General features: G+C 40.0%; 2 protein-coding genes across 3 annotated transcripts in view; one reads left to right on the forward strand and one right to left on the reverse strand.

Annotated features, from left to right (window-relative positions):
- mtus2a (microtubule associated tumor suppressor candidate 2a) overlaps positions 1-19,355 on the forward strand; it is a 38,635-nt gene extending 19,280 nt beyond the window's left edge. Inside the window, exons 5-16 of one of the 2 annotated variants that reach the window (XM_067608151.1) lie at positions 8,014-8,178; positions 10,723-10,821; positions 13,045-13,232; positions 13,323-13,448; positions 14,248-14,314; positions 14,756-14,970; positions 15,093-15,198; positions 15,292-15,365; positions 15,998-16,096; positions 16,308-16,427; positions 16,573-16,673; positions 16,792-19,355. In XM_067608151.1, coding sequence (XP_067464252.1) covers positions 8,014-8,178; positions 10,723-10,821; positions 13,045-13,232; positions 13,323-13,448; positions 14,248-14,314; positions 14,756-14,970; positions 15,093-15,198; positions 15,292-15,365; positions 15,998-16,096; positions 16,308-16,427; positions 16,573-16,673; positions 16,792-17,221 — 1,790 coding nt within the window. In that variant the 3' untranslated portion in view covers positions 17,222-19,355. The remainder of the gene's footprint in view (positions 1-8,013; positions 8,179-10,722; positions 10,822-13,044; positions 13,233-13,322; positions 13,449-14,247; positions 14,315-14,755; positions 14,971-15,092; positions 15,199-15,291; positions 15,366-15,997; positions 16,097-16,307; positions 16,428-16,572; positions 16,674-16,791) is intronic. The other variant, XM_067608152.1, reaches the window with a different exon arrangement.
- Positions 19,356-21,135: 1,780 nt separating this feature from the next.
- On the reverse strand, positions 21,136-25,507 carry stoml3b (stomatin (EPB72)-like 3b). The gene is made up of 7 exons (XM_067608153.1): positions 25,348-25,507; positions 23,450-23,553; positions 23,262-23,334; positions 22,996-23,078; positions 22,650-22,853; positions 21,837-21,971; positions 21,136-21,679 (listed from the first exon to the last, which is right to left on the reverse strand). Exons 1-7 carry the CDS (start codon positions 25,409-25,411, stop codon positions 21,491-21,493), a joined length of 852 nt encoding a protein of 283 aa, XP_067464254.1. The 5' UTR covers positions 25,412-25,507; the 3' UTR covers positions 21,136-21,490.
- Between the last annotated feature and the right edge of the window lie 705 nt (positions 25,508-26,212).

Below are 26,212 nucleotides of genomic sequence, written 5' to 3' on the forward strand. Positions count from 1 at the left end.
TCTTATGCAAATATTAGAAAATGTAAAAAGGTCAGTATATAATCAGACCTTCCCATAGCTTAATTTGTTTAAGTCTCTGCCGCACCATTCTGCTGGCCAAAATAGTGACTGCTCTGTAACCAAAAGATCATAAATTAATTCCCAGCAACATCCATCAGACTTTATATAACTCTGTATGCTACTGTAACAAGTGCATCAGCTAAATCCTAATTTATTTAAGCAGCTGGCAATGTCAGTGTGCAAATTCACTGCATCTATCACCTGTAGTTCAAAACTCCATTGTGACCATTTATAAATATTACTCCTGTAGACGCACAAATACTTCTCACAAAGCACAGAAACACCTGCACAGTAGAAGGCGATTGACTAGAAGTTTTAAAAGTAATGCCTGCAGCAGAATGTTCCTCTCGCTGCTGTTGAACTGCTGCTGCTCGGAGCACAGTGGGACGAAAGTGGAATCAAGGATGATAGACATGAGAGGGAAAAGATTAAGGGCCTTTGATGTACATTTCTGTGTGTGTGTGTGTGTGTGTATGTGTGTGTGTCTGTGTCAGGCAGTGAGAGAGGCAGGAGGAGAGAGCAGGAATATTTACTTCCACTTTTGACTCTGTGTGGTGCTTGTGACCTTTCAGCTGTGAAGCATTTGAACTCCCTGCTCCCATTTGACCTTCCGGATTAAACTGGGCTCGACCGTACATCCCTCTCTATCTCTCCCACTGTGCGAGTGCTTGTTGAGCTTTAACCAAAAGGCTGTCAGGCGTCTTCGTGGCTAACCTTTCCTTGGGAAACTGAGGAAACTTTTGAAGTCATACAACTCCGAATTCACTTGCAGTTGTTTCCTGCAAAACCGTAACTGGGTAGATATCAATTGGCCAACTGGAAGGATTCTGAAAAGCATTAATCAGAGCCAACTACAAAATTTGGAGTTGTATGATAGGAAATGTTGAGGATTTTTTAAAATTTTGTCCTAGAGGCAATTTTGAAAAGCTGACAACATAGGGGTGACATTTCTTTCAAAGCCTTTCCCTGATTTGAATTTTAGATATTGTCAATTAAAATAATTAGATTTTGAAATTCTGACATAGCCCTGGGCACTATGTGTAATAGTGGGGCATGTTTCTCAGTGACTGCACGAATCAATTCGTAGACTGATGCTGTGATTTGCAGCAAGACGGTAACAGAAAAGTGAAGTAGCAGTCATGAGAGTGGTAAACAATCTTCAGTTTCGAAATTCCAAGGGCTCCGTCTCTGTTGCGTCTGCGTTTATTTGTGCGTGCATGCGCAAGAAGGGAAGTGTGCATGCAGGAGTGTTTGTTATACCTTATTTTCCTCTACCACTCGCCGCGCTCCATATCAGACAGACTGACAGATGAGTTCTCACACATCCTTCCATCACGGATGTCGGGAGCCTCAGCAACCTTCTGTAACGGAGAGAAGAAAGGCTGGGCTCAGTTGCTCATCTCCCCATTGATCAGCAAGCAAAACGGACTCCATTAGGGCTCTGGATGATACAGATACAAGAAATCATTAAGGAATAGAGCAATGGGGATTGCCGGGCCTCGGTAAAGTGGGTTAGAGGAAGATCCCCGGAGTTTAAACTCCACGCTGTTATAGCTCTTCAACCTGCTCTGATCAATGGGTGATGTGCGGATGTGCAACTGTGTGACTGTGAAGAAGAGAGCAGAGACGGAGAGGAAAAGGAATACTTTTTGCACTCATTTGCACAGCTGTTAGTTCATATATTCATGACGTTAAAGGGCTGGTTCACCCAAATTACACAGTAAGCCATGCAGCTATAGTATGTAGTTTGTTTTATTCCCGAGTTTTTGAGAAATTCATCCCTGAGATTGTTGACTCCACAGGGTACACAGGTAGCAAGGTGACATTGAGCCAAACTGATATGGCGTTAATTGATTTTTATCCTCTGTTTGCATATAAGTTTGCATGCAGGTGGGGTTGTCCAGCATCCTGGGGACTATAGGTCACTCTATATAACATTGATTAGCCATTAACCCAATCCTGCCTTTACCCAGTCGCTGACATCCCCTAAGGTGTTTTGGGAATGTGTGTTTATTGGTGTGTGCGTGAAAAAAGAGAGAGAGCATCCGTGCATGTAAGACACATAGGGGGATATGTTGTAATTCCACTGTGATTGACAGACTCTATTACATAGCTGGGAGGTGAATCCAACAGAAGGAGGCTGATGAAGTCTGTGCCTTTGAGCCGCGCTGATTCCATGATGGAAACTCAATCGCTAAAACAAACAGTAGTATACAGAGTATTATTGCCTCTATCGGTCTTCTCTTTAATGACATAATGGTGGAAATCAAATGAACTAAAGGGGTGAGCTGAGAAGAGAAGAAGTGAGGGGAGATGCAGTGAGTGAAAATGAGCACAGGGGAAGACAGGAAGGGAGCATGTGAAAGGGAAAAAAGAGAGGAAAGAGAGGAAAGAGAGAGGCATGGATGGAGAGTGGATGTGATACCCCAGATGCCATGGCTCAGATCTGGTCTGTGACTCACGCTAGCTCACTGTGAACAGATGGTTTCTATGGCGCATGTGCACACGCAGATATACACAAACGTACACACACAAACACACACACACACACTAGTAGAGCAGCAAATTAGATGGGCCAATTAGATATGGCTGCCATTCTGTGGCTGAGGAAAGAAAAACTAACATGGCAGAGGCTTACTAAAGCTGTGGAGCTGTGACAGTATGGATGGGCTCAATGGGTCTGTTCATTAACTGATAAACTCCCTGCGTGTTTCATCCAGCTCCATGTTAATCATGACTTAAAGTGATTGTACAGACTGACAAAAACATCAGGAATGTGAAACCAAGTGAAAAACCAGTAACACTTTACTTTAAGTCGCCTATTTAGTATTTATAAGCAGTATATAAACAATTAATAAATGGTTTATAACACACTATAATGTAGCTGTAATAGTGTCACAGTAACCTTATATGGATTTCAAATAGTCAACTGGAAATGCAGTTCAGCCTGTGGATGTAAAACACCAAATGCAAGCTTTTGAAGATTTTCTAAATGAGTGTTCTTACTTTTCTAAACATCCATTGGCTATGTTTTGTTCTTCCAGAACATTGCCTGGCTGCTTAATGTTACAGCGTAAGCCTGGGTGATTGTGCACTCTGCTGAGTTTACTACATTAACCATCGTTCAGTTTGCTGGGGTCAAAAAAAGCAGGTGCAGATTTGCACAGGAGGAAAGATCGTGATGGAAAAGAATTTTTACCTGTATTCTACAGAATATAATCAGTGACAGCAGACAAAGGCCAAAGTCCATATACTGCCCTCTCAATGAATCACTAATTGTATGCTCCTCATTCTTTCATTTGGTAAGTTTCATTCTTGTCTTTTGCCGTTCATTTTTAAGGGAAACTTTACTTACCGTGTCCAGCAGATTCTTGGCAGCACTACTCAATAGAGAAAGGTCTCAAAATAACACTTTGAGAGGAAAATGTCTGTGATTTATTCATATTTAACTTCTGTCGTACACTCACAATGCCCTTTGACCAGTGTCAGTAAATCTGATAGAAGCATTGTTGACCATAAGAGCAGAAGTACTTTATATGTCCTCCTGATTGGACTGAACTTGAATCTCCTGACATCTGGGACCTGACAGAGGACAGGAGGCTGTGGCTGCTGCTGTCAGCTCCAGTGTTATCATCTAATCTATCTCTCAGTCCACAGCCCGGGTCTGTCTCTTCAGGGTCATTATGTTGTGCTTTATGTATGCAGCTTTAACCTTGGCTTTCACACACATCGCTGCAGATGCACATTTGTGTACCTTGCACCTGCAGACCTTTTTTGTTGCTAGGAGGAGTTATGCATAGTTTGATGGCTGTTATAAAGTTTTCAGAGTTCTTAGCACCAGTTACCTTTTCTAAAAGAATCCACACAAAAGTCAATATTTTAACCCCCGATATCAAGTCTGACTTTGAGTAAATTGGGATGGATGACACAGCTTGTTTCATCCACAACATATAGAATATACACACATACTATCTGTACTGCCAAATATGAAATGCCAAATACTTAAAAAAAATAATTTTTTACTATCATATATATTATCTCCAAATCTCTCTTCTGACAGGGTGAAATGTAATGCAGACAAAATGATGTGTGCATATACTGTGAACATAGCAAAAGCAGTCACTAATGCATAAAAGATCACAGGGAAAGTGATAAATAAGTAATACTCTACCTTGTACGTTATGACTGGTGGATGAAGACTGACAGACATCTTAAACCAGCTTCAAACGAACGACAGGAAGCAACGATTAATAAGCAGAACAAATTACGGGCTCTGATGAATACAATCTTCCAGCTTAATTACACACATTGTCTTCTGCGGTGCACAGTGAAGAATGAAGCTGACATCTGTCTGTGAGAGCATGCAGTCTAATTAAACAGTGAAGATTAAGGGTAGGGATCTCAAAATAAACAAAAATAATGAATTCTCCATGTGGAACTAAATAATTTGAATTGTTTATGTCTCAGTTTCACACCTCAGTTTCACTTATATTCCTTATAATATGGTATACTATTTGCATTATGATCTATTTTTATGTACCAGAGCATGCACAAATGCAGATGTTAAACATAGAAATGCTCATAAAACATGCTTACAACAACCCATTGTATATATATATATAAAATTTCCCCGTCCCTCCCGCCTTAAATCCACCACCTATCTCATCAGCTATTCATGTGGCAATGAGTCCATTTGTACCAGACGCTGCTGTTTTTATTTTTAAGAATACATATAATTTAAAGTATTCACTTATTTCCCAGGGGTTGTACATTTTTGTCGAATAAAAGCTATTTCTTTGGTATGTCAGCACTGCAAGCTGTGCAATGGGTCCAGTTCAGCAGTGTATGTGTATGTGCACCTGGTTGTGTTCTGCTATTGCTGCTGCTGTTTGCAACCTGGGCAGACTACAGCATGATCAATTCCTTTAGGATAGCAGAGTTTCTTCTGCAGAATGTGAATGTGCTGATTTAGCTGTCAAGCGCAGAGCGGTTTATGCTTCAGTCAAATGAACACCTCCAAGGTGTGAATTTTGTTATTGTACTATCAAATTGCATGGTTCTCCTGCAAGTGACATGGCTTCATTTTACATATAGACAAAGGGGAACCTTTGAGAATACACACTGAAAGCGCACATGGCTCAGTTTTCTGTTCAGTCAGTGAATGAGGACTGAGATACAAAAGTCAGCATTATTCTACAGGCATTAGTTGAGCAATGAAGTGCAAGCTACTGCAATAAAATGGCCCCCCGCTGAGCCGGAAAAAAATGCTGTCTTTTGTTCTCCCCTTGCTCCTCATGCTCATGGTCTTTTTTTTAATATCTTTGGTATTTTTCATCCGTCTTCATAATATGCAATGCTTGCCACTGGCTCCAAATCAGCATCGTCCTTTCATTCCTCTTCATGGCCCTTTTTTTATATCCTTTTGTTTGCTTCCTCCTGATCCCATACAGCCAGTCTCTTCCTTCCGTCTCCCCATCCTCCTCGCGTTATCCGTCATCAGCTGGCGTTTTGCCAATCAGTGATGCATATCAGCTAGCTTTTACCGTTAATGAAATACATTGCTTTTTCTCTTTCTCGACGCCGCTGAATAAAAGCCTCCTTTTTTTAACAGCACTCCTCAGTTGTGTATGTTTTGTAATGTCATCGTTTACTCTTCCTCTCTTGGCGCTCTACTTTGGGAATTCCTTCATACATACTTGACCTATGACTAATGAGCATGTTTATGTTCATATCAACCAGCCAGTTGATCTGTGTCAACTCAAGTAATGGAGCACCAGTGAAAGCATTAAATGTCAAAGATTTTATTTTCTTTGATTTAAAGAAATATATCATTTAATTTATTATTTACATGTGCAATTCTCATCTTTAACACGTCAACATCTGGAAGTCCTCACATATAAGATGTTGACGGCAATAATTGAAGCATGTATACCTGGCCTGGAAACACTGCCCATGACTGCCCTTGACTGGTTAATGAGGAGGAAATACTGTAAACAGCCTTGCTAATCAACTCCTGGAGGAGCTCTGGGAGGACTAATGAAGCTTTGGGAATGTAGATTGCAGGTTGTCACTAGAATGGTGATGTAGCGACACATGTACACACAGCAGTGAGAGATCATAGTTGATTACTAACCTGGGGGTCAGGGCCTTCACGAGGGGTTGCAAGATAATCAACAAGGCAGGAAGGCAGAAAAACCGTTTTCTTTTTTTATGATTTTCCTCCAATCTTTGTTTTTTTCTTGTAAATTACAGTATAATTTGACCTTTTCAGGGCTAAAAAACTATTCAAAGTAAGAAAAATCACTCTTTAGGTGAACTGCACCTTCACTGTCTCAAGCACTAGGTGATGTACATTAGTTGTTACTGTCATGAAAACCCTTCAATAACAAAGAAATTGCTGAGACCTTACACTTCGGCACTGCATGTTACTGTAATAATAAGCAAACAAAGAAACTTCTTAGACCTTGTGTCTGTGTTAATTCATAGTATCAATGACATGAAATGAGGTCAAACAAGAAAACACAACATGATCTGCCGTTACCTGCTACCTGCATACAGCACCTCAAAAAACAGACATTATTACATACTTTAGAGAAAAAAGCAATGACTTAACTGTTTTTGTTTCATTCTGACACCAGGCAATTGTTAAAAACAAATAGTTTAAGCAATCAAAGGGACTTCAGGGCTTAATAAAATGAAATGACTGAAATAAACAGGATGTAGGCCTAAAATGGCCAATTATTTGACCCAATTATGTACATACCGTATACAGTATGTTTACGCATTGAGTAATTTTGATCTGTTTTGCTAAGCCCTGTATTTAAACATTTTTTAAGTTAGTAAGGAATAAATCTAGTCTGTATTTTCAAAACTAGATTAACTAGAAATTTTGGATTTTTCTATAGTACATATAGTACACCAGCACTTCTTACCTGCCTAAAATATATCTATACATTCACTTTCCATTTTCTTGATTGTCACTTGACAGTCTGTCAAGCCTCAAGTGACAAAGCACTGATGTGGCTTTTCATGAAATTAAAGACAATGAAAAGAAAAAAAAATGTACAAAAGTCGATTCTCACTACATATAATGTATTCACAGCAATATTGGTACAATGCAGCAAACAGCTGTCAGGAGCCCATGAAAACAGGAGCTCTGTGTGTCCCTGCATGTTTGTATATGCATGGTGGGGTAGAATCCTTTGGTCACCATAACAATCCTCACCAATGGCAAAGCTGCTTCCCTTGAACAGACGAGGCTCCCTGCAGTGTACTATTCTTATCCTGAGCGCCTGAGGGACTTGGCACCGATATAAGACAATGCAGACCAAAAGGAGCTCTTGATATCTAAATTTTCACGACAGCTAGCCATCACAAGTTGCGCTTTAGTTAACACTGCATGGCTTAATCACTATCTCGTGGCTGCTTACATGCAGCTTTACATTAGATAGTTTATCACCATAACAAACAGAAGGTGGAGAAGTGCAGTATTGATTGGAGATTGTGAGATAAGCAGGATATACGTGTATGCAGTGTGTGAAAGTGTGTATCCACTAGTCATTTGATGGATTACAGCTGCAATGATTGGTGCGCTTATGTGTGAGGGTGCATGGTATTTTCCTCTGTTTGTGCTCAAGTGTCTCTGTGTCAACATGTGTGTCAGACTGTGAATGCGTGTGCAGGATAAGTGCACTGCTCCAGGTTAACAGAAGGAAGATTGAGAGCAGCAGCAGCGAGACCCGGAGGTTACAGACCATTTTGCAGCCCAGTGAACTTTGTGATTCAGACATAACAAAGCCCTAGCCGACTGTAGAAACACAGATATGTGATTATAAGACAGAGAAAGAGACAGCAATTGAGATATAGCAAATTCTGGAATTATGATTTTCTGATAATTATACTTAAAATTAAGTACATTTATTTTTGATGATTCATCTAATTCTGTGTTTTCAGGTCTGAGTGTGAGCGAGGAGCCTCCTCTATACAGAGTGACCACAAACCCTCCGTCGACAGATCACCAGAGAGGGGTGCCATGTCGCAGCAACAGCCTCCAGCCGCCCTCCACCCCTGCCCTGCCCCGACGCTACCTGCCTCCCCAGCCAAGAAGCTCCCCTGGAGGTCAGCAGACGCTTGTGTGGAAGAACAGAGCATGATTTGTTGATATGAAGTTTTTTTTTCCTTGGCTTGACTATAGAAATGATTTTTCAAAATATAAGGTTTTAAAGGACCACTGTGTAGGATTTAGTGGCATCTAGTGGTGAGGTTGCAGGTTGCAACCAACTGAATACCCCCCAAGCCCCTTCCAAGTGTGTAGGAGAACCCACAAAACCCATGAAAAACACAAAAGGCCCTCTCTAGAGCCAGTGTTTGGTTTGTCCGTTCTGGGCTACTGTAGAAACACGGTGGTGCAACATAGCAGGCTCCATGGAAGAGGACCCGCTCCCGCCTTATTTTTTTTCCCACCCTCAAAGACCCACCCTACTCTGCCTCTCATTGGCTAGTGCTCATTACCTTCATGGGTTAGATTGGTTATGTTTAGGCATGAGGATTGAGATGATGAGGGTAAAAATATCAGGGTCAGAGCCAATCAGAAGCAGAGTAGCAGCAGGTCTTTGCACAATGCGGGTGGGAAAAAAAAATTACGCCCTCTCTATGTAGATATAAAGGGCTGATTCTAAAGTAACGAAAAGACAATGATTCTTATTTTCATGGGATTATACAGTAATTAAAACATACTTATAAATATTATATTCCATTTCTGCCAGGTCCGTTCCGCTAGATGCCACTAAATTCTATATACTGCACCTTCATGCAAATGTGAGCTGTGTGCATGTGAGAAATAGATGCATTTTTCCACCAGCAACAGATTGTGTTCTATTGTCACATACTGTATGTGGTTAACACTTTGTTAACTGGCGAAACCTACATGATGTCCTGCATGATGTATTCTGTGGTCTAGCAGAAGAATATTCAGCTTTCTAAAATATCAATAGTAAACAGCAGCTTTTGTTGTCAGTACCATAGAATCAAAGAGCATCTGTATAGACATACAATTTTGCACAAATATTGAGTATTACAGCATGTTAGAAACGGCATACAGTACAGTATATCTCTGGAAAAAATGCAGTGCAGTCATAAATTCCTCAACAGTGTAGCACCAAATTAAACAGAAGCTCCTTCTCTCTGCTGTTGTTCAGAGTCAGAATGTTGTTCAAAATGTTGGAAACCATCAGCTTAACAACACTTCACATTTACAAAATCACTCACAGACTGAAATGTGTTGGAGATATCCAAGGGTGGAATTACCCTTTAAGTGTGCATTTCACCCATGTAGTGTACTCTTGTTCGTGATGACAGCATTTTCTCATGTCCTAGAAACCATTATGCACATTATGCTTGCACATTAAAATACCAGGATGAAAGAGCTTCTCAATTTAAAAAAAAAAAAGTATTATATTGTTAACATATATTTGTCACCTGTCCTGGTTGACGGTGCCAATACGCTCTATTCAGAAGAGAAGAAGAAGCACCCTGGCAAGGATGCTTTTCACACACAGTTCTTTTTCACACCTCAAAATGACCACCATAAGCCCCGTAGTATCACACTTTAAACTTTCATTGATATTGGTGTTCTCAACTAATTCCTGGTAAGAGTATTTTCCAACATATAGTTGTGACAGCGTTTCTTTAAAAGCAGACTTTACACCCTAACTTCAGGTACAAGTTCAAGACCGTCTTGCTGCTATTTTTTTGTTTGTTTGTTTGTTTGTTTGTTTGTAACAGCACAGTGTGGCAGTGTGTGTTTGTATGTGTGTGTCACTCTGGGGTTCACTCAGCAATAATGAGTCACTCTGAGAGCCACATTTGCATGACCACACCAACATATCCACAGTGAACACACACACACACACACAGTGCCTCTGCAGGCCTGAAGTATCTCTCCAGGGTTATATGGGGATTTGTTCAGGATCAGAGGCTTCTCTCACATTACAGGTCTAATTAGTTTCTTTCCAAGGCCTCTCTCCTTTTCTCCTTTCTGCTCCACAACAGACTCCCCGCTAACCTCCTGAAACCTACTTCTATATTCACTAGCTTAGTTAGTTTTTTTTTTTCTCCACCTTTTTTTCACTATTCGGAGCTCCTGGGTAACACATCTCGCATTGATTGTTTCAAATCCAGCTACATTTCTTACACCCACACACCTCACTAGCTCTGCGACAGATTTCATGTGACACACGAGAAGACGCGTGAGCACAGAAACATTAAAAAATGATTCGGGAGTTCTGAGTTTGGCTGCAAAGTGTGTAATGTCACAGAGAGCAGGGAGGTGATCTCTCAAAGTATTCTCTGCTTCTCTTTGACCCAGAGTCCCATGAGACGTAGTTATACTACAGTACACAGCAGGAGGGAGACAGCTGGAGATGAAAGCAGAGGAGGAGGGTAACAGAGAAACTGAAAAAAAATACAGGAGAGGAGAAAAATCAACAAAGAAACGGAAAAGAGAAAAAAGGGGAGAGACTGTGGCGTCAACATGGAGGGATGGTTGGATTGATGCTTGTGTGTGTGAGGATTGACATAATGATATATAATAAAGGGCTTAGATAACACATTACTGCAACATTTACTTTACAATTGATTGGTTGTATCCTTGTCAATTGACAGTTGGCAGGAAGGAGTTTCAGAGGAGTTCAGAGGTCACACGTTCCCTCCCATCCTCCCCAAAGAGGCTGGCGGTGGTTCCTCCCAAACCTCAGTCCCCAGGTGAGTCTTTTCCCTCGTTACTTAGTAGTGGTCACAACAAAAGGGCTTTTTCACATCAGACATTTTGACTTGTGATGGCACAGGTGTTACTTATAACACAAGTAGTAGCTTGCATCCATTCTCTGGTGCTGGCTGTGTGGTAATTTATGACCTACTGTAGCCTTGTACCCTTTAAATTCATAATGCTTACTGTAGTACTCTCTTCCATGTTGTGCTTTGATGCATACAGTTTGGAGTTTTATTCCACATACAGTACCATGCAGTGGTGAAACAATCTTCTCAGCTCATACAAGATAGCAGAGGGCCTCCCCATCTTTCCACACTGAGTTGACACACGTCTCCTCAGGCTACACCTGTGTCTTTGCTCACTATTTCGAGTGTTGCTGTTACTGATCACCCTTCTCTTTACTGTATCTTGCTTGCTCTTTGCTGGACCTTGTTTCCTCCCACACGGTCGCAAAACACGAACATTTTTTCTTCTTTCTAGTTTCTAGTCAGCACTCAAGCATTTTCTCCTTCTTTACTGGGATTTACAGATATTGACAGTATCTAGTGTTGCTCCTACTCGAAGTTGCTCTGGTCAGTGTGCTGGCAAAATATCAGCGTGTTGAAATGGAGCTGAAATTTTTACCTCACAAGCAACCGGACTTCACCACCTTTAATAATACTCTAGTCTTTGCACCCCACAAGGTCTGCCATCACCTTTTCTCATTGTTTCTCGCATCATTATTCTACCACCATCACCCCCTCTACCACCATCTGCATGCTGCCATCACACTCAGCCATATAAACTCATTTGGTATTCACTATTTTCTCTCTAACCTTTCAGGTAGAACCTAGAGTCGTCTCAGTGTGTGTCTGTGTGTGTGTGTGTGTGCCCGAAAAAGACGTAATTTACATACTAATACTTCTAGAAGTCGTTTTCAAAGACAGTGAATTCTAATGTGCCTTTAAGGCAAAGACACTGATGAAGATATACGGGTAATATTGAAACATTTTGTAGAAGCAGCACAGCATGGGTTATTAAATGCCATGAAAAAAACATTTCTGCCTTTTTATGTTAAGTTCTTACATTTTTTCTGTTCTCTTTCTCTCTGTGCAGAGAGGAATTCCCCCATTTCAGGTTTTATTTGCACACATGCACTTGCAAGTGTATGTGTGCAAATTTCAATTTAGACCTTTAGCGCCTCTATTTTCTCTAAATTGGTCATACATGTCTATCACCATTACAATCATTCAGCGCCTTCAGGTACCTTCCCCCTCCTCCTTTCTGAAAATGAGGAGAGAACTCCACTCACACCACCTCCCTCTAACCCATCTTTCACTCATTACCTGGGACCCTGCACCCCAAGCCCGGCCTCGCGTTGTCATGGAGACCACTCCCCATGCTTCAGTAGGCCTGAATGATATGGTTTAGGCAGGTGATGTGGAGCTGCGGTGATTTACTATGTGTATGTAGACATTCAGGCTGGTTTTTCAAGCTGTGTGAACGTACAGACGGTAAATCTTAAAAGAATTCCGTCTATTTGAGAGATCCTGTGTATCTCCACAGGTTAGTATGTGTTCACACTGCGTGAAGGTGACTCACACAGAGGTTAATCGCCCTGCTTGTATGTCAACTGCAGCTTTAATGGTTGCTCCTGCCAAGGGAAAAAAATGCTTTCACATGTTTGTGTTTGTCTGGCCTTTAAATTAGCTCCATCATTAATGGATCGATCCTTTACTTAAATGTGCCCTAATGTTTTTACACAAACACAATATATTATAACAGTGTCCACATATTATTGCATGCTGCAGCTCAATCATTTCTTGGTACTGGTCACATTCATTATGAGATTAGATGGTCAAACATAAGGAACACCAGACTGGGTATTACCTCAAGGCTTCCTCTGTAGAAAAGATTCAATTAACTTACTATCATTTATCATGTGAACACAGTCATTAGCAATAGGTCAGGTCAAATCTCCTCTGATTTAATACTCATCAATTTCATTATTATGGATATATGTGTCCCAGTTAGATTTAAGAATTAGTATATGACTAATTAATGATATACTGAAGACATATTGCACTATATTGTATGATGTATTGTATGATATTTTTAACTTATTATAAGTATTTAAATTTGCAATTTAATGTTTTCTTAGAGCAAACAAATCCTCATGCAGACTCATTTCTATCTGTTAATTTAATATCCTATGTTTGTTTTTCCTCTCCCCACAGTCCAGTCTGGGCAGCGGCCTGCAGCAGCCGTGCGAGGGTCAGCTCCCCCGGGGTCCCCTCATCGTGCGGCCCCCCAGAGGCTGCAGCAGGAACAGCAGGAGAGCCTGCAGAGAGAGAAAGAGGAGGCTCAACAGAAAGAGAGAGAGAGGCAAGCGGAGGAGAGAAAAAAAGAGGAGCAAAGGGAAGAGGTGAGCTGTTAAGAAAATCCGTGGCACCGCTTGGAGTCTGTGCCGCTGTTTTCGATTTTATGCTATTCTGCTCTGCTCTTTGTCACTTAGGTTGAGAGGCTGCAGGGACGCTGTGAGCAGCAGGAAAGGCAGCTGAGAGCTCTAAGAGAAGAGCTGAGGAAGACATCCTTGGGTCTGGAAGCCTTCATAATCACCACACAGCATTACTGCCTCAAGGTAGCCAGCTGGAATAAAGCAGTGCATACTCAATAAAATTGTCTTACACTAAAATAATAATGCACCTGCTCTGCAGAGGTGAAGTGTTATTTTGTGCAAAGTCTATCTTTTCATTAATTAACTGAGGATTTTCTAGATAGACAACAGTGCCTTAACGTTTCCATTTACTGAATTTCACACACACACATGAACCCAGGAGCACATACAGTATTTAACGCCGTGAGGTGAGATTCACAGCATGGTCAATGAGCAGCATGTTGAGCAAGAGCGGTCGCGACTGTGGGAAGTGTCCTTTTGAGTTCAGTGTGTCAGTGAGCTGGTTTCATGCACGTTGATGGAATGAGCCTCTGAGGTGCTATAACTGTAACTGCCAGACCGTCAAGGGACTGTCTGACTATTTTATGGTCACTGTCTGAGTGCAGGTTTATTTGAGTAGGTTTGAGCTCCCTCTGCTGTCATCAGTCAGACGCAACAGCTACAATATAACCAGTGTACCACAGCATGCAAGTATGTGCTTTGAGTTGTCCACATTTATTTTTATCAGTAAGTAACATCTAGTGTTTTGCTTAAGCAGCTCATGCAGGTTAATTCAGTTTAACCAGCATATCAGCATCTGTCTGTACAGTATGTCTCCAGATATCATAATCCTCTGGAGAGCTGCTGGTATGACTGTTGACTCCTTACATAATCCAGCAGTCCAGTTGCTGTTTGACCATCCATACCCTCAGTATTAATTGTAAAAGTGTTACTTTGAACCTGTGCTATATACATCAAAATGTTGTTTGTTCCCAATTTACAGAATAAAACTACAGAAGAGAATGAAAGGAAATTGTCCTTGGAATTGCAAAAGATCAGAGAGGAAACGGGTGAGTGAGAGATTTTATAGGATTCTATTTGTGTGACAATAATTGAACAAAATCTTTCAAGAATCAGACAGAAAAAAGAAAGTAAGTAAAAATAAATTGAAACCCAAATCATTTTGTTCAATTGTTGTTTGTTCAGCCATCATTCATTTATTATATATGGTATGCTTGTCTGTGACAAGTCAAAACGTCCTCTGTGAAAAACACCGATTTGTTTTGAAAAGGTCCACAAGACTGATCATTCAGCTTTATTTTTAAGAGATTAATACATCATACTCTGAATGAAAAAGTGATGATTGACATGTCATTGACTCCCAAATGGAAGTTTTGTTTTTAGATTTGTTTTTATCTAGCTAGAATGAAAGTGAATTAAACCTGACCCCAGTATGGATAGTCATGAATATACAGTAAAACTTCAAATATTCTGCACTCGCAAACTTATAGCTTCCAACTCAATGCGATGGGAGAGACTCCATCGCGAAAAGACGGCGCTGGAGGTGGCATTTGAGCGAGAGCTGCAAGAACTGCAGCTGCAGCAGGAGGCGGAGCTGGCCGCTGTGGAGGAGGGGCTTAGGAAGTGTCACTCAGCAGAAGCAGAACACCTGAAGGCGGAGCATCGGTCAGAGATGGAGGAGCTGAGGACTCAGCAACAGGAACAGGTGACTGTTTCATGTTAGCTTCGATGAGATTTAATCTTTCACATTGAATCTGATCAGTCATTAGATAACCTTGCTCTCTGTGTGTGTTTGTGTGTGTGTGTGTGTGTGTGTTGGTGTGTTAGGTGGAGGAGATGACAGTCCACCACCAGGCAGCCATTCAGGAGCTCAGAGACATGCATAACATCACCATGGCAACACTGCATGAGGAGCACGCCCGTACCATGAGAGGTATGATTGTATATCTCAACACAATATGACACCCAGCACTGCTAGACACAACATCGACTCTCTTTCTTATTGTGTGTCTGAATCTGTCTGTAGACTTGAGGAAAGCTCATGAGCAACAGAAGATGCTTCTAGAGGAGGATTTTGAGAAACTCAGGCTTTCTCTACAGGTATGATTCCATTAAGAAAATACTTAAAGATCTCATCCAGACATATTTGAAAACATACAAATAAATAATAAGTTGTGTCTGATATGGTTTTTCCACAAACAAGTTCAATCACCTGGTTGGAAATTCTTAAAATTGCATTTACTCTTTCTCCTTCATTAAAAATCCAGAATCTTTGAATATGCAAATATTTTCAATTTCAACAGTTTAACTGCTGAACACATAATCTCTCTTTCTTCACTGTAAAGTTCATCGTCAGTGTTTGTGCACTGGAGGCTTCAAGTTTCCACATCACACTTGTGTAAGTTGCATACTGGACCAGAATTGGCTCCAAACTAGTTGTGATGTCACAAATCATGCTTGTAGGTTATACCCCTTTAACTTAGATTTTGAGTGAGCACAAATAAGCTTTCTCCTTTCATCAGATGAATGTGAAAAGAGCATTTAAGTGTCAAACTCTGCACATACGTCATTCTGCCCAGTGAAGCTCTAACAGCCAACTGAAGTAGCAAGAAGAAAAGCATATTTTTGAGGGGAGAAGGAATTTAACATTTTTTAGTTTTTTAGTCCACAAACACTAATCTGTACTGAGATGATGTATGATATTGTGTTTCTGTGTGTGGATACTTGTTCAGGATCAAGTGGATACTCTCACATTTCAAAACCAGAGTCTGAGGGATAAAGCCAAACGCTTTGAAGAGGCTTTGAGGAGGAGCACGGACGAACAGATAGTTGTGAGTTTACCTATAACCTAATACAAAGAAACCGCACAGTAGACCTACATAAATGCATGTATCTCCCAAGTAGCACTGTAAATAATGTAGATATCTGAATATACAGTATTTATAATATATGTTCCAAATGGGAATAGTGCTATCTAAAGTGCTACACCCCATCTATTTCTGTCTACCTTTCTTTTGTCTTGTTCACACACGTCTGTAATAGGACGCTTTAGCGCCATACCAGCACATTGAGCAGGATCTGAAGAGCTTGAAAGAGGTCGTGGAAATGAAGAACCAGCAGATACACCAGCAAGAGAAGAAGATCTCTGACCTGGAGAAAGTGGTAGGCTCAAATAGACCGTCTCCAGCACCACCACTGTTACACAAGCACACACACACACACACACACACGCACACTGGTCTAGATACATGCTGTCAGTATGTCTGGTGAATGAAAGATTGCGCTGTGGTCGTGTTCTACTTTTGAGCAGGCCCAAAAGAATGTGTTCCTCGAAGAGAAGGTCCAGGTTCTGCAGCAGCAGAATGAAGATCTGAAGGCTCGTATTGATATGAACCTAGTCCTTTCCAGGTGAGACACGTTGTCATCATTATAAGGCATCATCATTATCATTAATGCTGTTATCTTTATCATTTTATTCCCTGCTTTATGCTAACATTAGCTGTCTCTGCACTGGTGTCCCCTGCAGGCAACTGTCAGAGGAGAACGCCAACCTCCAGGAGTCTGTCGAGAAGGAGAGCACTGAGAAGAAGCGGCTGAGTCGCAACAACGAGGAGCTGCTGTGGCGCCTCCAGACCAGCCCCCTCATGTCTCCCTCCTCCTCCCCACTGCACCGCTCCTTCTCTGCCTCCCCCGTCCCCTCGTCCCCACTCTTCTCCTCCTCACCTGTGGCAGGCTGCGACTCCCCCACTCACTGCTACGGCTGTCCCCAGCAGGCGCAATACTCCTCCCCCTCCCACAGAGCCGCCACCAATCAAAATCTCTCCCCGGGGCCAGCCACGCCCACTCACAGGGCAGCAAGCAATCACAATTACTCCCCCGGCCCAGCCACACCCACACACAGAGCGTCCCCCAATCGCTGTAACTCACCCGCTTGTTTCAGCTCTTTACAGAGATAAACTCACATCTCTTTCTTTCTTTTTCTTTTCATTTTCTGGTTCATTCTCTCTAATTTCCTTCATTCCCTCTTCCCTTTTTGAATGTAAATGGCATTATTGTACATGTTGGAGAAGGACTGTGGTCTCCAGTCATTACAGGACAAACTGACAGACAGTGAAGTCAAAGCATCAAAGACGCTTGAACTTATTTCTCAAGCCTCTACAGCAGGTGGTGTTCATCATGTGAAACACAACGTTGTACACACAGATACATGATGGGAAAATGAAGGTAGATGACTGCAGCTCAGTTTTTTGTATTAATACAGTCTTGAAATGTATATATTGTATGATAATGGCACAGATAGTGTCAAATTGTAGTTAAACCTCCCCTGCATGGACAGTCATGACTCCCGCACAGATAGAAACAAACACACAGAAAGTACGGCAGCACTCGCTCGTCACCAGAACACAATTCTCTGGTGAGTTAAAAACACGGTCATGTCCTCGATAAAATAAGCTATACTTTCTCTCCCACTGGGAGTAGTTTCTTTTAAAAGATGAGTTATAATTCTGAGTCGTGACCTGAATCGTCTTTCAACGGTTTTGTTTTTCATTTGGACAAAAAAAAAAAATCCCAAACAAAGCGCCTTATACTTAGTCCCACCGTCTCACCAGCAGAGAACGACCAACTTTTTTTTTCATATTAGACTTTGCATTAATAATTGGTTTGTAAATCAGAGGGATTCATGTTTCTTAGCATCTTCAAGGTATATTTAACATTTTGTAATCAGTTCAATGCTGAAAGTTTTTTCTTGTGTGGGACAAGCCTACCGGGAACCCCAGCCATTTTATCTGCAAAACACAGAGGACTTCATGTTGAAAGTCTTTTGAAAACCTTGCCAGGTCTTCCTACAGTACAGCGTCTCGCCACACAAGCTACTCTTCACTTGCGGGATCCCTCAGGTCAACTTGCAAAAACAACGTCTGCCATTTTGTATTTTTACCTCAGCGGGAATGTGCAGTCTATTGTGTCTGTGGCTCAACAGCAGCAACAACAACAACAACAACAACAACAACAACAACAAAACACAGCTACCAGGGAGCTCAAAGCTTAAGGGGGAAACCTAGCACAGGACTTGCTGTTTTTTAAACGTTGTTGTGGATTTCTTTTAAATGTGATGTTATTTAATTTATTTATTACATGTATTTTGCTACGCAAGCAAGCATGTGCCGTGAAAGTCTTCCAGTCTTAATGTGAAAGTTATTATTGCTGTGATTTGTCTCTTTATTATGCTTGAGGTATGAAGGAAATGAATGATGAACTTTGTAAATATCACCTATGGGACACAAGTGGAATATGTGATGTACCCCAGGAGAAAGGACTGTGGATGTTTTTGACTTGTCCTGATACATAGGTGGTGTTCAGCGTGACTGTCTTATCACATGATTTGGGTCTATAAGCTATGTAGGTTAAAAAAAACACAGGTTAACCCTTTGTTTACCTCTTTGTGATGTACTAGATTAGTGTAGCCCTTTCTGAACCCATATTAACCTCTTCATAGAACAAAAATATAGCATACACAGAGGCTTCCTTCTGATGCTTCTGGTTTGTTTATCTGAACAACACTTTTTATTGATTTTTATGTTCTAAACTTTTGCAAATTACACTGAATTCTCGGTGTGTAAAAATGAATCATTCAGGGAATTATTTTTTAAATTTAGATTAGAATTTTCTTTTGTATAGGTTCTCTACAGGACATAATACACTTTCAAGATATTTCCCAAGATAATTTTTCCACTATAGAGAAACCAACTTTTGGTATATAAAAAGAAGAATTATTTTATAACAGTGTGTCATAGCTGCCTCCTGTACTGTACTCTACTGACAAACTTACCCTCAGGGTCCTAATCGTTCATCTGGAGCTGCTTTGACCAAGTCGACTACTATACAGTCAGTGATTTACTCGCACACGTGTGGCGTCCTTTACAAAAACAAAGTTAAAGTTGTTCAGTGTACACATGAAAACGAGACGCTGTAAATAAATAGAGAGAACGGAGGAGGGTAATGAAGGCTGTGTTGGCTGTTGTCGGTTACAGCAACATTGCTGTTGGAGGCATGAGATAGGATTAGTGACTAATGTAATATTGTTAAGTAGATGCATGGGGGTGGGGGTGGGGGGGTGGGGGGGTTGGGAGTGTCAGTTCCTCGCAGGTGCCCAGGTCACTTGTTCTGTTAAGTTGCAGGTTGAGTAAATGTAAACTTTTACCAGCATGTAAAGGATAACATTTCCGGGTTGCCAGTTTTTCCAGTAATAAACTTTTAAGTAGATGTTAAAATTGCTATACCAGCACTTTTGATGGTTGTGAAAAGTTTAAAAAAAAAAAAAAAAGAAGAAAAAAAAGAATCTTTTCACGGATCCTCAAGATTTTTTTGTATGATGCGAACACAGGGTTAAATGCTCTTAAACAAAAGAATGTCAAGTACAGCATATGATTTGAGAAATGTATCTCAATTCTCAACAATTTTATACCACACTGATGATTTTGAGAATGTCTGTGGGTAACGATCAATTGTAAGAACATACCAGTCAGAAAGTTACTGTGTTTTCACAAGTGTTTAGGATGACAGTTCACCTATATGTCATTGAATGATTCTGCAGGTTCCTTCTAAAGGTCACTTCAGGTGCAAAAAAAAAAATAGTCTACAAGAATGCAACAAAAACTATTGTTTACAAATGACAGCTAAATTAATATTTCACCTTTGAATGGACTATGATTTCTAAACTACAAACTGGTATTGCAATGACCCTTCAATGTGTCCTGTGGACATCTGTGTCTCACTATGCGCTGAATGTCAAAAATGTAATGATTTTATACAAGTCAATCATGTGATTTTGTTAAATATAGACGGACCTCTTGTCTGAACAGTATGTAGCAGCCATTTAATATGTAGCACTTGGTTGAGCCTCCCCACAAGAGATATGAGTGATTTAACTAATTCATTAATTCATTAGCGATTGAAACATCCATGTTGATATTAAAACGCTGTCATAGCAAATGTTTCCATGGCTTTCAGCACTAGAATTTGAATTTGTGGAGGTAAGCTATACAATTACCCCTTGTGGATTTGGTCCAGAGACAATGTTTACTGAATTTGTTCGTTCTGGCACTGATTGTATGTTTGAATGTAAATACATTTACAACATGAGTTGTGTCTTAGTGCACCAACAAAGTAATAGAAGCATGTTTTCTCTGTCTTTGCTGTTTCTCGCTCTCCCTCTCTCTTCTTTCTCTCCTCTTCTGCATTGTGATGGTCAAAATGTAAGTGTAGCGTATAGGAGGCCTAGAAGTTGAGGAATGAGATAGTTCAACATGTAATGTACACACAGTATGTTGATGCTCTCATTTGTACTTTTTGAGGAGAACACAGTACCTATTAAAAATATTCAAGAGAAGTTATGTGATGCACACGTTTCATTTCAGGATAAGTCCTGCCCTACATTCATGTATAGAAGCCACATGTATTCAAGATACAGTGTTGTCTTACTTAACAGCTTTGTTTGGTGATATTCATCTTCTTGACATCAGATATTCTATGCTCAAACTTTCCATCTTTCTCCTGTAAGGACACTTTGACCTTCAAGACTGAAAACATAAAATATCATTTATATAACCTTTTACTTTTTGTTACTTTTTCAAATGCTTTCATTTTCATTCTTATATTTTTAAAACCTTTATAAATTTCATTAGACCAAAGATCCTTCGTCTGCGACTTGGCACACACATCTCAAAAGTGTGATGAAATAGATAAATAACTTGAAGCCCTGAGGGTTTTTAAGAATGCTGTAAGGTGAAAACATAAAACTGGCTACACTATTAGAGTATGAGTCAAGACAGCTGGGAGCAGACAATATGGAAACCATATGACTGAGAAATGAGCTTCACACATTTTACATTTAATGTATCAAAACATGCAACTGATCAACATTACATCATAAAATATAATCAATAAAACTCTATTCATTATGTCATTTAAAAATATATATATGATAGCAGTCTCCTAAATCTTTTAAAGACATGTAAACTATTCTGACTACTGTGAATTTCATCCAGATCACATTGGTTAGCAGTTCTGGCCCAATCACAGCTTGACTATATAAACCATAGACTATGATCGATGTATAAAAATATCGACCATACAGCAATAGCATTATCTTGCATCCTGATAATCCTCAACCACATCAATTTTTTTTTTAATTTTCTTTAAACCCAGCAAACTGAACTGATGTCTCACTTCCGCATGAAGTGAGACACGACATCCATGGGCAGGGGGAAGATGATTGTGGAGTTCTTCTCTGCTGCGATGGTGTTGAGAGTCTGCAGGTAGCGAAGCTGCAGGGCTGACGGAGACTCTGCTATCACGAGGGATGCCTCCTTCAGGGCACGAGATGCGTTCATCTCACCTTCTGCTGCAATCACCTATTGGCAGATAAATAAAGGGAGATTAGCCCAGCACACAATAACCAGCCTAAAAGTAAACACCTGGAAATTTGTCCCAAAATGATGCATTTTTCTTTCTGTGTGTGTGTATTATGTTTTACAGTAAATCTTCTTATAACACAATATGTATCCTGACCTTGGCTCTGGCCTCTCGTGTAGCCTCTGCTTCAGCAGCCATGGCTCTCTGCAACTGAACTGGCAGCTTCACATCTTTAATTTCCACACGCTCAACCTTGATACCCCAGGCGTCTGTGGCTTCATCCAGGTTTGTCTGGAAAAGATGAGAAGAAGAGTTTACACCTGTAGCTAACCATGCAATATATTATTCATTATATCAGTCCATGTGGTGCATTTGGAGACAAATAATATATCATTATCATTATACCAAAGACATAGGGTATCCACATACTAAATAAAGCTAGAAACATCAAGGACACCAAGACATACATCCATGTAGCTCATCTTGGCTGGAAATTTTTGTAAGAATACAAATATATATCATTTCATAAGGAAGTCTGCCTAACTTTTAGTGGTAGGTAATCAACTTCTGATTAACAAAAATAAGACATGTAATTGTTTCATTTCTTTTTGTAGATAAATCCCAAGTCAAGTAACTGCTGAATAGTGTCTATTTAGTGCTGTACATGTGGAAAAACTGTACCACAAAATGTCTTTCACAACTTTTGCTATTATTGTTCTTCACAAACAGCACAGCAACACCTATGAACAAATTACTCCTATATTCAAGGTAGATGTGTGTTTACACTTTGTGAAGTCTCAAAAAGTGTCAAAAGAAATCCCAGTGATGTAAAAGAGGCCTATATGACCAAAATACAATGGATCAGACGATTCAGTCAATAGTAATTATCTAAAAGGCAACCACATCACAATCAAATGTCAAATTGACCATAGTGAAAAATTAGGTACTTTAAGGTTGAATATGCTGTACCTGCATGCTATGGGCGATGCCCTCACGGTCAGACAAGAGCTCAGCCAGGTTCTTGGTCCCCAGGACGTTTCTGAGGGTGGTTTGAGCCAGCAGACGAGTGGCAAAGTCAGCATTAGACACGTTGGCTACTGAGGCGATGGGGTCATTGACCCGGAAGTACACCACTCCATCCACACAAACTGTAACTGAGTCCTTGGTCAGGATCTAGATTAGAAATACAGGTGACATATGATAGGTGTGTGTGTGTGTGTGCGTGTGTCCACATATTTGAAATGAAATCGTTTCATAATGCTGTAAAAGAGCATTTCGCCCAACAGCTTTGCATTGTTGTTTGTGCCAGGCGTACCTCTTGGGGTGGGATGTCAAAGGAAACTGTTCGCAGATCCACTTTCACAAAGGTATCAGTGCACGGCAAAATAAAGAAAATCCCTTTGGATGAACAGAAGAAAGATCATTTTTTATTGGAAGGAAAAAGAAAAATTTAGTTTTTTACTTTTTCTTTTTTTTTTTACAGTTACAAAATTACATCCCCAAATCAGGATTTGATAGTAATTCATTTTTTTTTAAGTGGGTACAAAAATATGTAAATATATAGATTGTTCATGTTTCTACCTGGTCCTTTAGCCTTCCTGTCTGTGATGCGGCCCAGTCTGAAGATGACTGCACGTTCATATTCCTGAACAATCTGCAAGACCAGACAGCAAGTGTGAATCAGTCAAAATTCACATTCAAATTTTCAATAGAGGACATATAAGTTACTGCCTCACAAAACACTGAGCTCATCTGTTATGTTCACTCACCTTCAGACAAAACCAGATGGTGATGGGGAAGAGGCAAATTGTAAAGATGCCAGACAGTATGAATATGAACCAGCCACAACATCCCAAAGACCCTGTCCGTTCAGCTACAGAGAGAGACACAGAGAGACAACAGAGTTTAAAATACTGTGAAGCTCTTAAAACAAACATGAAACAGAGAGCAAACACTCCTTGTCATTACAAAGTATGAGGTGTGAGCAGGTTTGCGTCATTTGAAGGAAGGTGAGAAAAATGTGGCTGAAAATGGAAGCGATTTCCTCTGACTCTTTGTAACTACAACACAAATGTCGGGAAATCTTTATTTAGTAATTAGCACTGTCCTCAAAAACATAATTTATAACTATAATATATCAATGGATTGTACCTCAGTTTTTCATCTTAGATCCAACACTGATAGTTCACACACAGGGAAACTCAGAGTTTACATACAGAGTTACTGTCATACACCCAGTGCAAACAGTAAAATATTTACTCATGCGCTGTGGTGATAAAAGAAGTCATTAAGTGAGGGAAGGGTCTTTGTGTCATCTGCTGTGTCATAGTTTCCAGCTCAGATGTATGTATTTCAGTCTTTATTTCAAAGCAGTTCAATTTCACATTAAATCCCTCATGGTCACAGTATTAACCTCATGTTTATAGACAGACAAGCTTTCCATGAGACATATTCTTACATATCAAAGGTGCATTTACCTGAGCTCCAGTCTTACACTGTCAGAGGAAGCTAATTACAAAAAGCCTCAGCTTCATGGCCTCTTTTTTAAGTTATCATTTCCTTTGTTCTCTTATTATAACAAGCGACACTGTTCTCTTTTTCTAGGCCAAACGACAAAATGCCATTTCCTGTTTTTGAACTAAAGGAAATTTCAGTGTTTGCAAAGCTATGAAGGTGCATGATTGCAAATTACAAAACCTTGCATAACACTTCCACCGCTTCACATGATCTATGACAGTTATTGGGCAAGGTCATGTGTATGCTGGTTAAGAGTTTATTAGGATTGTTTAAATATAATCATAGATATATTATAATGGCATATAACAATGCCGAGGTATGTAAATGTATGTTGACTGGTGAGTAACATATTCACACAAGGATCAATCTGTTTATTGGGCTGGAATAACTTCACTCTACCATTTGAATAAATCCTAATTGGGACAATAAACAAATTGTTCCTTCATAATCTGTTCACCCAATTCACGTTTTGTTGATTTGAACTTCCTCGCAAACAAAGACCTATTTGAAAGTGGATGCATGTAAATGATATGTGTACACAGCTATCTGCTGTATATCACATGATCCTGTCCAACAGGTTGCTGATAACAATGACCTGGGAAACAATTATGCTGCAAAAACTCTGATATGAAAACAAGCCCTTATCTACAACCAAATTAAGGAACATTCGCACAAGCCAAACCGTGTAACATGACAGTTCTCCTTGGCCTCCTGACTTCACAGAGCGCGAATACACACACACACACACGCACACACACACAAAGGGAGACACACACAAACACTCATAGTCACATGCTTTTGGGACTCTTTATCTCAGTGACATGTGAGTTCTGTCTCTATGGTGATGGACTTAAACTATGCCCTAGCCTCTGTGGCTGCTTTCCACCTGCACAGGTGAAGCTCCTTTATATACGGCATACATAATACACTCCTGCTCCCATGTCTGATAGCTTGTTGACAATGTCAACATGGAAGCCATGGTTCAGGGAAGAGTAAAGAACTCATTTGTTGATCTTTAAGCCAGTCTGGTGTCAACACCAGACTGGGCTGTATTTTAAATATTAACCAATATTTTAATATTTTATATATTTAACACAGCCAGTTAACTAACATTTTAAAAAAGCTCAGTAGAAAATGTTGTTTAGCTTACATATTAGGTCTTCTCTGCTTATTCCTCTTCTCTTCTGGCTCTCTATTTGGTCCTCCATTTCCATGTGCTGGTTGAAACTGAGAGGGGAAGTGTGATATAGAGAGTTTGTTGAAGTGTGCCTAATGAGGAGGGAGTCACCAGCCTTTTAAAGCTGTAACACCAGAGCAAAAGGCAGCTCAGAGAAGGTGTGTAGGTGTGGTTAAGTTGATCATCAACAAAGTAAAATCAGCATGTAATCAACAGGTCACTGGATAATCTCAGTGTTGATATGAAAAAAAATCATGTTTCATGTTCAGTCTGTTGCAATAAAAAATAAAAATAAAAACATATCCTGCATAGTTGCACATAAAAGTAATCTGAAATAGTGGTAATACATAGATTAATACAGGATATTGTTAAATGCATATATTATGAAACCTTATTTTGAAATGTTTAATGTAATGCCGTACTTCCCTTCATTTCACTTCAGAGAATGAGGAACTATTTAAAAGCCTGATGTGGAAATTTTAAAATTAGCTCGTTTGACTTTGTTAAACTGGATTAAAGTTTAATTTTTAATACAATTCTTCTTGTTGTAGAAAACCTAAAACTATGCTCCGTGGTGTTTGCAGAAATTGGTTTAACTTAGTACTTTACAAGACCTTTTAAAAGAACATAGAAAGACCAAAAGGAGAGAAAAACCAAAGGAAGAAAAGAAATAAAACTATGTTAACTATGTTATGTGTATCCAGCATTTTTTGAATTGGTAGGCTTTTATAATTTGTTGATTTCAATAAACAAAATATACACCTGTAGTATATAGTTTCCTTTAGAATGATTAGCAAGGTGAAATATTCAACAGAGAAATCATTCTTAACATTACTTA

Source organism: Thunnus thynnus, chromosome 13 (genome assembly GCF_963924715.1).
Source record: "Thunnus thynnus chromosome 13, fThuThy2.1, whole genome shotgun sequence".
NCBI lineage: Eukaryota > Metazoa > Chordata > Actinopteri > Scombriformes > Scombridae > Thunnus > Thunnus thynnus.

What these genes read in the sequence shown, in the direction of transcription:
- stoml3b (XM_067608153.1), bottom strand. Translation starts at nt 25,411, where the DNA reads ATGGAAATGGAGGACCAAATAGAGAGCCAGAAGAGAAGAGGAATAAGC. An exon ending in CCATCTGGTTTTGTCTGAAG is followed by an intron (nt 23,335 to 23,449) that starts GTGAGTGAACAT and finishes CTGGTCTTGCAG; the next exon opens with ATTGTTCAGGAATATGAACG. An exon ending in TTGACATCCCACCCCAAGAG is followed by an intron (nt 22,854 to 22,995) that starts GTACGCCTGGCA and finishes TTTCTAATCTAG; the next exon opens with ATCCTGACCAAGGACTCAGT.